Here is a 13,557-nt window from a genome sequence, read left to right as displayed (position 1 = left end):
TCTCTTTTCCAGTAATAGGTAGACCAGCCAATGGCATTAAATTCTGTTCTTGAAGCAGACTTTGTTAAGCTGATAGGACTTCCCCTATGAACTCCAACCAATTAGGTCATTGTGTTGAGGGACATTCATTAAATTGTATTAGAGAAGATCTAAAAGGAAAAATATAATTGTTATACAGTGTAGCAGCCAGCAGAATAGAGAAGTTTTGTGGCCAGTTTGATTTTGATGATTGACTAATTCGGTCTCACCCCACCAAAAACTATAATGCACCCTCAGAAGCCTTTCAGTGACAACATTTTCATCTTTGCTGTCAATATTGAGGGACTATGAGAATTCTTTGTTGAATCGATTTATAATGTTACTGTGTAAAATGCATTCTTACAGTACGATCGGAATGATAGCAATTTAACAAGGTACTTTACAGATTGATAAACTACAAAGCACTTTCTGCCATTGTGTTTTACCTTCATATACTACCCTTAAAACACAAAATGAAGTAGGTGGCTCTGTTTTACTGATAGGATATGAAGGGAAAAAGTAACATGAGTTACCTCATGTCACAAAATTGAAAGATGTCAAAATCTGACAATGTCAAGATCATTTAATATTAAGTGATAATCACAAAGACATGGATTACACTGTGGTAACAATGGGTACAAATGCATATGGTGTTCACCTAAAATTCCCTTTTCTGCTGTTACAGCAGAGATATCAATACATTTAAATGAAACCAGTAATTTAACTTTCAATATTTGTTTTTGCTATAATTGCAGAAGAAGAATCAATTTAGCATTTGGGCCTATTACCCCACAGTTCAAATTCAAGCCAACATCTCTTATTCCACAATGGTGTAGCAATTGCTGGAGCAGTTCAACTTGTGGCAAACACAGTGAATTGGAATTTTTGTCTCGGCCTTAAAGTCACTGCACATTGGTACTACAAGCCACTAGAAATGCAAACTGATAACATTGCAGCGTCAAAGGGGCATATGGTGCCACTTGAACATGGGGTCCAATGGCCTGTAACCTTATCCAATGCAACCTGAGGACAGGAACAGAAGATAAGCCACAGAAAATGAAGTAGAGCTAAATGGAGTGTAGACAGCAAATAAAGTGAAGGCAATGAAAGGAAATCTATTGAGAGGGAGAAAAAAGAGACACAATAAAAAAAAAAGAAATACTCCCAAAACATTCTATTTCTTCACATTCATTACAGGTCGACATTGAGGATTTTGTGCAGCAAATGATGGAGCAGCACAAATTATCCAGCAGTTTGTGATGATTCACAATTCATGACATCCCTCAGTTAACACAGAGTGCTTGGGGTGGTAGTGGGTGGCAGAGATGATGAGGTGTTATGCATTAATACTGGTGGATATCATGAACAGGCCATTATTTCTCCAGCAATTTCTCAACCATAGACTCTATAACATGTTCTCATATATCCAATATGGTTTAAATTAACCTATGAAAACAGGCCCATGAGTAAGATTAAAAATATTCTATCATATAACGTCAGTAAAAATAAATTTTTAATAACCAAATCATGCCCAGCAAAATCAGTCCTCTCCTAAATTATTAAAAATTCTTGATTGATCTTGCCAGGGATTTGACTATAATTCTTTTGTATGAAGAATGTTCTAAAACACAGTTTCAAAAAACATTATATCACAATGATAATTTTGAGTATTTTAGTGTACAGTCTGAAATGATCCAATGCTACTGATGAAAACTTTAAACACATACATGCACATGTTTACAATGCATTCAGTACAGCAAACTAAATGACTAAACCAGGTCACTACAACTGTGCTAATTGAACTAGATGAATGGAAACACTACAAAGCAACAGACATTTTAAAGGGATTTGAATATTGGGAATTAATTAATGGAGCAAATTTACTTAGAAGCTTTCAAGAGGCAACAACAATATAGGTACTGAAGACCAATTTATTTTGTTAATCTGTTAATTTATTTGCTTGAACACCAGCATCTAGTTTAGCATTCTTAGAACTCACAGACTGTTAAGTTGTAGTGCAGTTATAATTTGTTTCATGCATTTTTAACTTTTTTCATGTTACAAACCTTTCCAATTTGCAAGAATTGTGGAAGTTTTCTCTTCTAAAAAAAATTGAAGAAAGCAAAAAGCTTATGATAAACAATTTAAATGTAAACTAAGTTGCAACAAGAGTGTGGAGGAAACTTCAATACAGGATTTCAGTATTAGTCATATGATGCACTGGATGATAAATCCAGAACTAAATACATGCATTCAAAAATCGAAGGTCCAGTGCTACGATAGGTGCTTCTGGGAGTACCCAAATTAATTATTTCAGGTGTTATAGACAAAACAAGACCAATCAATCCCATTCTTCCTTACAATAATGGAAACTCAAAATGAAACAACAGCTAACATCTGCCCATCAACCCACCTGAATGGTTGACAATGTAGAATTTATTGCTGGGTGAAGATACCAACCAATTGTAGGCAGCCTACTTTGTAGTTTTCCTTAAGTGAGAGACCAGCCTGTCAACAAGTCTAGGATATATAAATCTGTCTAAGGATATGTCTGTGCAATGTACAGTCCAATAATGTTTACCTGGCATTACGCTGCAGAACATGGCCATTTTAGGATTCATTTTAGTACAAAGGTAGCAATGGAATTGATTGAGGGGATAATTGCCATACGAGTTTTGAACACCAGAGAATGTTCTCTTCACCCTGTTTGAAGTGGCTGATTAAGACTGCTTCCCATGCCTTTAGTGGAAGGGGTGGTGGCAAAACTCTCAGTAGAATCTGCAAATCTTATTATTCACTTAAGAACAGAGGAACATTTTAAGGGGTAACAAGTTAGAAACATCACTATTAATTATTCAACCTGTGGGCTCTTGAGGGCTCCCCTTCTCATGGATGAGCTGTTCCACCAAACTTGTTACCTGGAACAAATGGCTGTTTGCTATTGCTTGAAAAAAAATTTAGGCTGCAGGAAGAACTGTACATCTTGTGCCCCACAGTGAGTTCTGGCTGCTCAGGACTGATATAATGACATTTAAAGAACTGGATATTCAATTCAAGAAGCATGTATCACTTCAGGCTGCAAACAGAATAAAGATTTGTCAATAGAAAAAGTTGACTGCAAATTTGTTCAAAATTGTTAAAAAAATGTTAGGGATTAGTTCATGAAAAAATTACTCATATGTTCTTTTAACTATGACAAATCATTAAAAATGGATATTTGCAACAATATCAATGTAAATGATGCAAAAAAAAAGCAAAGCTTGAATCGATAGATGTGCTTGCAAGAATGTTTTCTTAAAATGTCTGATTCTTTATTTGTATTAGCTTCCCCTCTTCAGACTGCACGTAGTTAACTTCCCAAATATCACTACTGACAGCTTCAACCTTTCATCAGCAAAATTCTTGATCTAACTTCGAACAAACTGCACTACAGGTGCTATTAATCTCATTCTGAGTTTGCACCAACTTCATTTTCTTTAATGGAAAGAACACAGATGAATGGTTAAATGAAACACTTACCTAAATAACATGAATTTCTCTATAAATAAAATTGAATTAGATGCCTGCCATACATAAAAAGACATCTTTTTCTTGCATCCTGCACCCATTTCAACCTAAATCAATGTAACCTCCATTTTTCCATGGACTCCTGTCGTGTGAACCACTATTATGGTTAAAATATTCACCTGGTTATGTTGGATACCTGCTGCTCACTGGATGTAATGACACTAGACTCCTGGAGTTCCAGTACAAGTCTTTACCAAGCCCAGAAATTGATTGATAGCTGTTAGATTTTTACAGGTTTCTTTGCTCAAAGTGAGTCGGGGATGTTATTATTTTTAACGGAAATACTTTTTTTAGAAGTCTGCCTTTTGGTGTTCAGTACAGCATTAGTACAAGGTGGTATTAAAGGTTGGAATGCTTCCTTTTACCACTAGAACCTGTGAACCAAACTAACTCAGAGGCCTTCTTATGAATGGAGGCTACAATGGACTACATCAATTTGGGCCAGTTTCAATTAAATTCTTGGTGTCTCCAGAACACAAAGCCACTGAAAATTTAACACAATTCCCACCTCATCAGAGATACTTAAGTGCTACCTGTATAAATCAATTTTTAAAAAAATCATCTACCTGAAGCTGATTACACTTTTTAGTGAAAGAGTATAATATTAGAGATGATCAAAAATCAACATCCATGCTGGGATGTGATTTTAAAAACTGCATTGAAAGATACATCTCCCTCTCAGGAACAAGCATACAGAATCCTAACTGACTGGAAGTGATGTAAAGACTTGTATCAGGTTTCAGGAGCACTGGGTCGTTCTATTAAAGCAGACAAACTTAAGTGTGGCACTATCATTTTCACCCAAATCATTTCTCAGGCAACAATAATTATCAATAAATTTGCTATTCTTTGGCTCTGGGAAATGCTAGCTTTGAGATTAAGGTACTTTTTAAATCAAGGGTACTTCTGATTTGGGGGAAGCATTTAAGGACATAATGGCATATGACTGTCTCAGATCTAATAAGGGATATTCATTTAAATGTCCTTTTGCTGCCATGAATGAAGTGGATATAATTCAAAAAAGATTTTTAGCAAATGAAAACAAACTTACATTGCAATTAAGTGACAAAATTCAACATTCAATGATAACATTACAAGAACCAAAATGTACAATGGCCTGAGATAGTTTCATAACTTGAACTTGTCAATGAAGGGTTAAATGCAAACTTCCCTTTTAAGTCAATTGTTAAGTTTAGAATCATTCTACAAAACAAAGTTTTAAATTACATTAAATATCTTTATTAAAACTACATTAAACATTACTCTTTCATTGAAGAGTTGTCTATTCCTTTAAGCAGCTGACTTTAATTCAGAAGGCTAAGATTTCAGATCATCAATTAATTGTGTGATATTTTTGGTATGTTGGTTTTAACCAAGGTGCTAATAAACAGCTGCTCTGTGTCTTGTACCCACTTTCCTGATGACAGGGTGGTAGAAGGAGTGGGGGAGAAGGCATTACTAAACAACAACTAAAGGACCAGAGAGTCATACAGCACAGAAACAGGCCCTTTGGCCCACCATGTCCATGCTGACCATCAGTACCCATCTATACTTATCCCATTAACCAGTATTTTGATCCATAACCTTCTATACCTTAGCGATTCAAGTTCTCCTCCAGATATTTTTTAACTGCTGTGAGACTACCTGCCTCCACCATCTTCTCACACAGTGTGTTCCAGATTGCAACCACCTGGGGAGTGAAACATTTTTTCCTCAGATCTCCTCTAACCTGCCTACTCCTCACCCTTTGGGATTAGATGTCACAGGTATTTCCCATAACTACACTATTAATGCCCCTCATAATTTTGATTACCTCTGTCTGGTCCCCTATCTGCATCTTCTACTCCTAGGAAAACACCCAGCCAATCCAGTCTCTTCTCATAACGAAATGTTCCATCCCAGGCAGCATCATGGTGAATTTCCTCTGCACCCACTCCAGTGTATTCACATCTTTCCTATCATGTGCTAACCAGAACTGCACACAATACTCCAGCTGTGGCCAAACCAAAGTTTTATAAAGTTGTACCATGACTTCCATACTCTTATATTTTATGCCCTGGCCAATGAAGCACATTATCCTGTATGCATTGTTTACCTGTGCTGTCACCTATGGACTTGTACACCAAGGTTCCTCTGTTCCTCAGTACTCCCTGGGGCCCTACCATTTATGGCATACATCCTACCTTTATCTAATCTCTCAAAGTGCATCACCTTGCACTTATCAGGACTGAAATCCAACTGCCATTGTTCTGTTCAATTTACCACCTGATCTATTTCATTCTGTAACCTAAGACTATCCTCCCCACTATCAACAACACCAATAGTTTTTGTGTCATCTGCCAATTTACTAATCACTCCTCCTACATTCACACATACCACCAGGTTCAGGGACAGTGTCCATCCCACTACTCTAGGACGGTTGAACATTTCCCTAGTGTAATAAGATGGACTCTTGATCTCACAATCTACCTTGTGATGACCTTGCACCTTATTGTCTACCTGCACTGCACTTTCTCTACAGTTGTTACACTTTATTCTGCATTCTGTTTTTGTTTGATCTTGTACTACCTCAAAGCACTGTGTAATGAATGAACATTATGCAAGACAAGTTTTTCACTGTACCTCAGTTCATGTGGCAATAATAAACCAATTCCAATTCCCTTCATATCCAAATTGTTAATGTATATGAGAAATAGTAAGAGTCTGCAGCTGACTGATGCTAGAAATTCATCCTACGCTTTATGTTCTGAAATTGTGATTTCAATCAACCCCCTTTTAAATTCACTGACATTAAAGTCAACACATCTGAATTTACGGGTGGAGTTTAATCTACATATGTTGCTACATCACAAGTTTAAGTTTTGCCCATGCAACAGAAGACAGATTTCTCACCCAACTAAATGAGGAAAATAACAATGACTAGATGTATTCAGTTGAATTTATACTAGACAGATAGAATTATTGGACATTTATAGCAGAATAATGACTTGGGATTTAGGTCATGGCATGGTCCCAGATCATGATCAGATTGATCTCAAAAGATGTTAATTTAGTTCCTGAATATTTTCTTCACTATTTTTTCCTGAGATACCCAAAGGTGAAACAAATGTTAAAAAAGGAGTGAAAAAAAATACATTATTCTGAACACTTTCCTGACAGTTGCAGGATCTACACCCCAGTGAATTTTCCAGCTATTCCCCAGGAATAAGGGTGATCTTGCTTGAAAAATATGCTGCAGTCCTTGATTAGGAATGAAAACCCAATAGACAACTTTGGAATCAGACAAAATAAACACATAATGCATGGGTGATCCCCTGATAATTTATTTTCTGTTAGCCAACTGAACTGGCTGTTTTCCTTTCTGCTAAAATGCACAATTTCCATTGACAAGGGAGTATGGATGCTCAAGTACTGAAAATGATGTTTAGCTATTAAATATAACTATTTTTAATTTTAGCTCAGGGGCAGAAAATAAGAAACAACCTTTTTAATAATGACAATGAGCAGTAATCTAAATGGAAAATGCTTAGAGAACTCAGAGCTGATTAATAAAGGGCAGATTGAGCATCAGGTCACTTTCTTTGGAATGTCAGAGATCAAACGATTTGGAACCAGAATGATGATTTCAATTGTTGGTTAGGTATTAGTACAATATATATAAAACAGGGGTTGCAAAGAAAGTACCAAGGTGAAAGGAAATGGAGTAAAACAGCTATAAAATATGTATTTTTTAAACGTTGTGACACATATTTTCTAAATATTATTAAATGCATTTTCTGAAATTACTGTTACAAATCTGTTAAACAACATTCTGAAGAGCAAGCATATTAAAAATGTACTTAAACTAACCGTAGAATAGATTGGGAAGTGCTGTGCTATTACTATTCTTGACATTAAACCCCTGGATTATTCTGGATTATTCTTAATCTCCAATAGAACAATCAACCATTGGCTAATACCAAATAAGGGATTATTTAATCAGAGCCACATGTGTCATTATGTGTAGGTTATTATTTACTTGCTTCATTATGAAATTAGTAATGCTATATTTCCATGAATGTGTTCATGATAACCATTAGGCTGGACTGGGCCTTGACTGTTTAATTTTGTTTGTCTTTCTCTAGTCTGTGTTTTCACATGATGTATCTGAGCAGCTCACTGAACGGGCATGAATATTGGTGCAACTATGGTCATATAAATGGATTATAATTCTGTATTTGTAATGTACTGACCCCACCTAACATTTATTCAACCACATCATCTCTAAATGGAACTTGAAGGTTCGGCCTGATTACAGGTTGTCAACCATTTCTCTTGAAGTGTCAGCCATTTCCTTTCATCTCTCAGCAGTACGAAATTTGTTATTTTTAAGAGGAGCAAGAAGAAAAGCAGGGTTAACAACATGACATTATATTCACTGGATAGAACATTCAGGAGCCAATTCATGTCAACAAACTGCCATGGAAACTGATCTTAAAGAGACAGTGCTCCTTTCATTGCTATACTTTCTACTTTAGTACAATGTCTGTAGGCTAGATATAATTTTAGAAAAAATACACATAATTTACATAAAATGCAGTTATTTTAATTTTTTAGCTACATAATACCAACCTAAGTTACGTAATTTTAACACAATGGATAGTTTAATGATAAATAGTATGCATTTTCATATTTTGAAATACCACATCTGTGAAGTCTAATGTATTAAATTCAGAATTAGATATCCTATGGATTTATGAAAAGGCAGAACTGTCTCTTTTTAGTAAACAAAAAAAGAAAAGCAGAACTCCAATAGCTTTCATCAAAGAAAGTAATCCTAACGTCAAAGATTTATAAGGTAAAGAAGCTTGGGTTCATAGATCAGGTAGTAATATCTTATTTCTTTTCTCCACCTAATTAGCCATTAATGTAAGCTGAAGATATACTCCAACCAGGAGTAAAATGGAATACAATTATTCTTTAACAAGTCAAAGGTTTTGTACTTGCAAATTATCCTTTTTAGTATCTAGGGAATGGGATGGAGAAACAAAGGGACAAAATGGTTATATGATTACTCACATGATGAAAATGAAAGAAGATTAAAAGCAGAATGCGCCCAGGCCCCATGAGGTTGAGAGGACAGACAGAAATGGAACAAAATAACAGGTTAGTTGAACAGCAAAAAAGACACCACCTGAGGTACCACTTTCTGCACTGACAGGGTATCATTACTGCAAATTCTAGCAAATACTGTTGCCACTATAAATAGCTGTAATACAGCTGAAGTAGTTTGATTGTTTTGCTTCATTTTTTTTTGTTCTGAAGCGAATTATTTCTTTTATCGAGCAAAGTTTCCCTATACAATGGGGTGAAATTGCGTAAGAATGTAACGGTATACAATGTTACGCAATTAGATTCTGAGTTTCAGACATAAACTGATGGCAAATATGTCTTCTCGTGAGGAAAGATATTGGATATAAGTAAAATCATGCCATTAAATTCCATTTCCCTGCAACTAGTTCAATATTGTCTTTATCAAAGACTTAAAAATGCTTCAGTCAGAGTATGCTGCATCATGAAAACTCAGCAAAACATGAGCTGAATTAGTGGAATTTTGTGTAATGCATTAATGTATGAAAACCTGATACACTCATGTGAATTATTTTGTGTTATGTGCTTCTGACTCTGCTAACAGCAGGTTAGGGTTTTTGCTACGAACAGAAAATATTCTCCTGTTTTATTGTAGCATTTTCTTTCTTCTTAAATATTACTGCCTTGAAGTAATCCTTTGCTGGTGGTGTAAAATGTACTATCTAGTCATTTCTTTGTGTCACACTCTGACTCTGAAATTTACTCCATCAACTTCAGCGGAATGAAATTGGAGGTGGAATTAGTACACTGAGCAAACGATGATGTGGTGCACTTAGTACTGCCAATTGGCATGAATTTTTAGTCCAAATAGGTCCAACCAGCTGCCTCTGTTTCCACAAAGGAAAACTGCTGACTTGGAAGCATTTTTCATAATTTAACTGCATGAAAAATTGAAATCTGAATCAAAGAAAGCTAACTTTTCACTTTTGACTTTAATATAACATCTGTGTAAAAATTGGAATTTTGATTAAAATTGGGAAAAATAATCACCTCCATCACATCAGTCAACAATTATTTTGATGAAATTGTTAAAATACGTTATGGTAGCGTTCTGTACCATTCCTGAAAAATGTTAGCTCTGACTAATTTGTTTTATTATTATGAATATATTTTCCAATAGCTAAGCTTGCTAGTTACATATACACAGGGACTAGAAGAAAATGCTTATTTTTGCTTGTTATTTAACACAGGATTTCTCCCTCACATTTGTGATTAAAATCATTTTGGTAAAGCTATAAATATGAATCTGAAATGACAAATGATTGGTCATGATATGTAATATGACTGAAATGTAATAAGCCAGGGTCAAACTGTGGGGTTGTTCTTACGTATCATCTCAATCTCTGTGATTACCTATTTAACTAACTGTTTATCTATTAAAATCATTTTTTAAAATGATTTATTTCATGCTATTACAAAAGAACTTTCTTTAGAGCTTGGGACAATATGCCTTTGAAAAGCATGAAGTACGAGAGTGCAGTTGACATGGGAAGTGAAACCTTATTGTCTTTTTTTCAACTAGAAATGACAACTAAAGCTTAATTTCTGCTTCTTTTGTTCATACAGCTGAAGTCTCAAGATGAATAAAGCAGTAAATGGATAGAAATTTACTCTCATAAAGACAATGCAGTTCCAACAAAATGAACTTGCAGTGCAATGAGCCATTTCTATTTTATCCAAAAAAGTATGTTGAATTCATAATCCCTATTTTTAACAACATTAAAATATTGTTAATAGCAGTGAAAGGATTTCTCTTAAATGAACCTTTGCTTGCTCTTCACCTCCTGTTATGCATGTCTGCATATCGAGAGAAGAACATACTGTAAGCTGAATATTTGTGCAAAATGACTTCCACATTGCATTGAAAATGAACCAACTATATAATTGGAGGAGGGGTCGTTTTCAGAAACGTTTTGACTCCCTACTGTGTGAAATGTGAGTACAATGAAGTGTCAAAGTTCGCAAAACCTCAAGAGATCTTCTGAACATCTTAGAGATCAAAGATTATTTTATCTATTTTTCAAATATTGGCTTAAATTCCTTGCTTTTAGAAGACAGTTGACGTTTCGGGTTGAGACCCCTCATCAGGACTGATGAAGGGTCTCGACCCAAAACGTCGTATGTTTATTTCCCTCTATGGATGCTGCCTGACCCACTGAGTTCCTCCAGGATTTTGTGTGTGTTGCTCCAGATTCCAGCATCTGCAGAATCTCTTGTGTGTCAGCCCTCAGGGGTAGTGCATTCTAAAGATACACAGAGCAGCAGAGGGAAAGCATTTCCCCTTATTTCTCTCCAAAATGACCAACCCCTCAAGCCAGCCACAGCCTCAGAACAGCCACCTTATCAAACGCTCTCAGATAGTTTCTGTGAAATTACCGATCATTTTTCTAAACTCTGGACACCCAAGGTTCATCCTTCCCAATATCTCCTCATGGGACAACCCCCTATACTTGGAACCAATTTAGTGGTTCTTTGTTGCTCTATCTGGAAAGTGAGAATATTCTTCCAAAATTGCACACACTAATTACAGCCAAATGTATTTACTCCGGCCCTTTTTGATGGGCCTTCCTAATTATTTTCTCCACTTGCAAGTTTTGATTTTGTGTGCAAGATCACACAGACCCTCTTGACTATCAACAGTTTTCACCATTTAAAACATATTCTCTTTCTATTCTTCCCACCAAATTGAATAACTTCAACATTTCAATGTGGGCTGAATTGTGTCCACATTGACCCACCTCCTGCACTTGTCCCCTGTAGAATCCATTACACTGAGGCCTTCACTCTGTGACCCTACCACAAGGTGGAGAGCACCACAGATGGAGACCTGACCTCAACTAGCAGAACCTGAGGTGCCACCCTCATTATTACACTGACAACCTTTGAGAACTAGTTTCTGTCACAGGCACCTTCACAAATTTTAAATGTCTGATATTCAGAGGCATTTAACCCAAGTTTACTTTTTTAATGAAGATTTCTGACTCCATTCAAGTGCGATCCTGGCATAAACTGAGGAGCCAGATGTGAAGTGCATCTAGACCCTCAGCACGGAATGTTCGGGAGGCACTACTGAATGCCATGATGAGTCAAGCAAATGCAGTGAGAGGTCAGAGGCACCAGCCTCTAATTTCCAACACATCTCCAACTTCTCTTTTATAACACACAGACTCAGAGGTCGAAGGTGCACTGAACAATGAATGACAGATTTGGGATGTGATGTTGGTGAGACCCCATTTGGATTATTGTGTACAATTATGGTCACCCTGTTATAGGAAAGACATCATTAAACTAGAAAGAGCGCAGAAAAGATTTACAAGGATGCTGCCAGGACTGAGGGCCTGAGTTGTAGGAAGAGGTTGGCCAGGCTAGGACTTTATTCCTTGGAGCGCAAGAGATTGAGGGGTGACCTGAAAGAAGTGTATAAAATCATGAGGGGTATAGATAGGGTGAACACACAAAGTTTTATTTTTCCCAGGGAAGGGGAACTAAAAACTAGAGGGCATAGGTTTAAGGTGAGAGGTGAAAGATTTAAAAGGGACCTGAAGGGCAACTTCTTCACTCAGAGTGTGGCGTGTATATGAAGTGAGCTGCCAAAGAAAGTGGTTGAGGCAAGACCATAACAACATTTAAAAGACATCCGGATGTAGATGGATAGCGGGGGTTTGGAGGGACGTGTGCCAAATGTGGGCAAATGGGATGAGCTCGGTGGGCACCATGGTCAGCATGAACAAGTTGGGCCGAATGGCCTGTTTCCATGCTGTATTACTCTGTGACTCTATGACATATGGGTGGCCATTCCCTATGGAAGGACTTCCCACATTGGAGTTCAAACCAACCCAGCATTTCAACTGCCAACCTTCCTATTCCCTCGGTTAATCAACTATGTCTCATTGCAGACTTCTGATTTCTCGCATCATCTTTTCCCATCAGTTCTTTCATCGAAGACATTGATAGCTTTGACTCCAGCACTAGTCCTCTTGGATACTTGAGACAAGTGTTAACACAAAGTTAAGCTCACTGAACAGATGTAAAAGCCTTTGATAATCTGCATTCTTTCAATAATTGCAATGTGTCATTTGTTGACATTAACATCCCTTCTTGACACAATTATTACTTTCTGAAGCTGAGCTCCACAGAAAAGATCCCCAAGTTAAATTGTGAAGATACTCCTATTGACCTCAACGTTCTTGGGAGGGACTCAATAAATGACTAGGGCTCCCAATCCTGAGAAATGTATCTGGCAGAAGTGTGGTAGCAGGAACTGATGATGCCTCCCACACTCATGCTTGTACCACTCCCTGTTGTGTGTGGGACTTTAGACTTGGGTGAGGTGTTACAGAGCCATTGGCGCCAATGGAATAATAAACTTAATGACTGCTCTTGTATTTCAAAAGGATGTTTCTGTACTGGAATAGTTACAAGAAAATAATTATTATCTGACAGCTGAAGGTTCTCTCACTATATGATGTGATTGTGCTGGAGAGAGGACAGAGGAGATTCACCAAGATGTTGCCTGGAGTGGAGCATTTCAGATAGAAGGTGAGACTGGATAGGCTGAGTTTGTTTTCGCTGGAGTGGAGGAGGCTGAGGGGTGACTTGGTAAAGATATATAAAATTATGAGGGGTATAGATAGGGTAGATCGCAGGAATTCTTTTCCCAAAGTGGGTGTGTCTAATACAAAGGGCATAGGTTTAAGGTGAAACAAAGGAGGTTGAGAGGAGATCTGAGGGGAAACCTTTTCACCCAGACTGTGGTTGGAGTCTGGAATTAACTGCCGAAAGAGTTTATGAAAGAACAGGAATGAGACTATTTTGCTGGACATACAATAAATCGACACTTGG

At 36.9% G+C, this 13,557-nt stretch overlaps 1 protein-coding gene across 6 annotated transcripts in view; it reads right to left on the bottom strand.

Moving 5' to 3' along the window:
- Window positions 1-13,557, bottom strand: part of opcml (opioid binding protein/cell adhesion molecule-like) — a 1,812,735-nt gene that overhangs the window by 18,747 nt on the left and 1,780,431 nt on the right. For 3 of the 6 annotated variants that reach the window (XM_052039681.1, XM_052039680.1, XM_052039678.1), the window contains one exon: window positions 2,085-2,120. The exons of the other annotated variants lie outside the window; for them this stretch is intronic. In XM_052039681.1, the coding sequence (XP_051895641.1) occupies window positions 2,085-2,120 (36 nt within the window). The remainder of the gene's footprint in view (window positions 1-2,084; window positions 2,121-13,557) is intronic. 6 annotated transcript variants of the gene reach the window in all.

This window comes from Pristis pectinata, chromosome 27 (assembly GCF_009764475.1).
Source record: "Pristis pectinata isolate sPriPec2 chromosome 27, sPriPec2.1.pri, whole genome shotgun sequence".
In the NCBI taxonomy this organism is placed as follows: domain Eukaryota; kingdom Metazoa; phylum Chordata; class Chondrichthyes; order Rhinopristiformes; family Pristidae; genus Pristis; species Pristis pectinata.
Note: the sequence above shows the minus strand (reverse complement) of the source record. Positions and strands in the feature narration are given on the sequence as shown.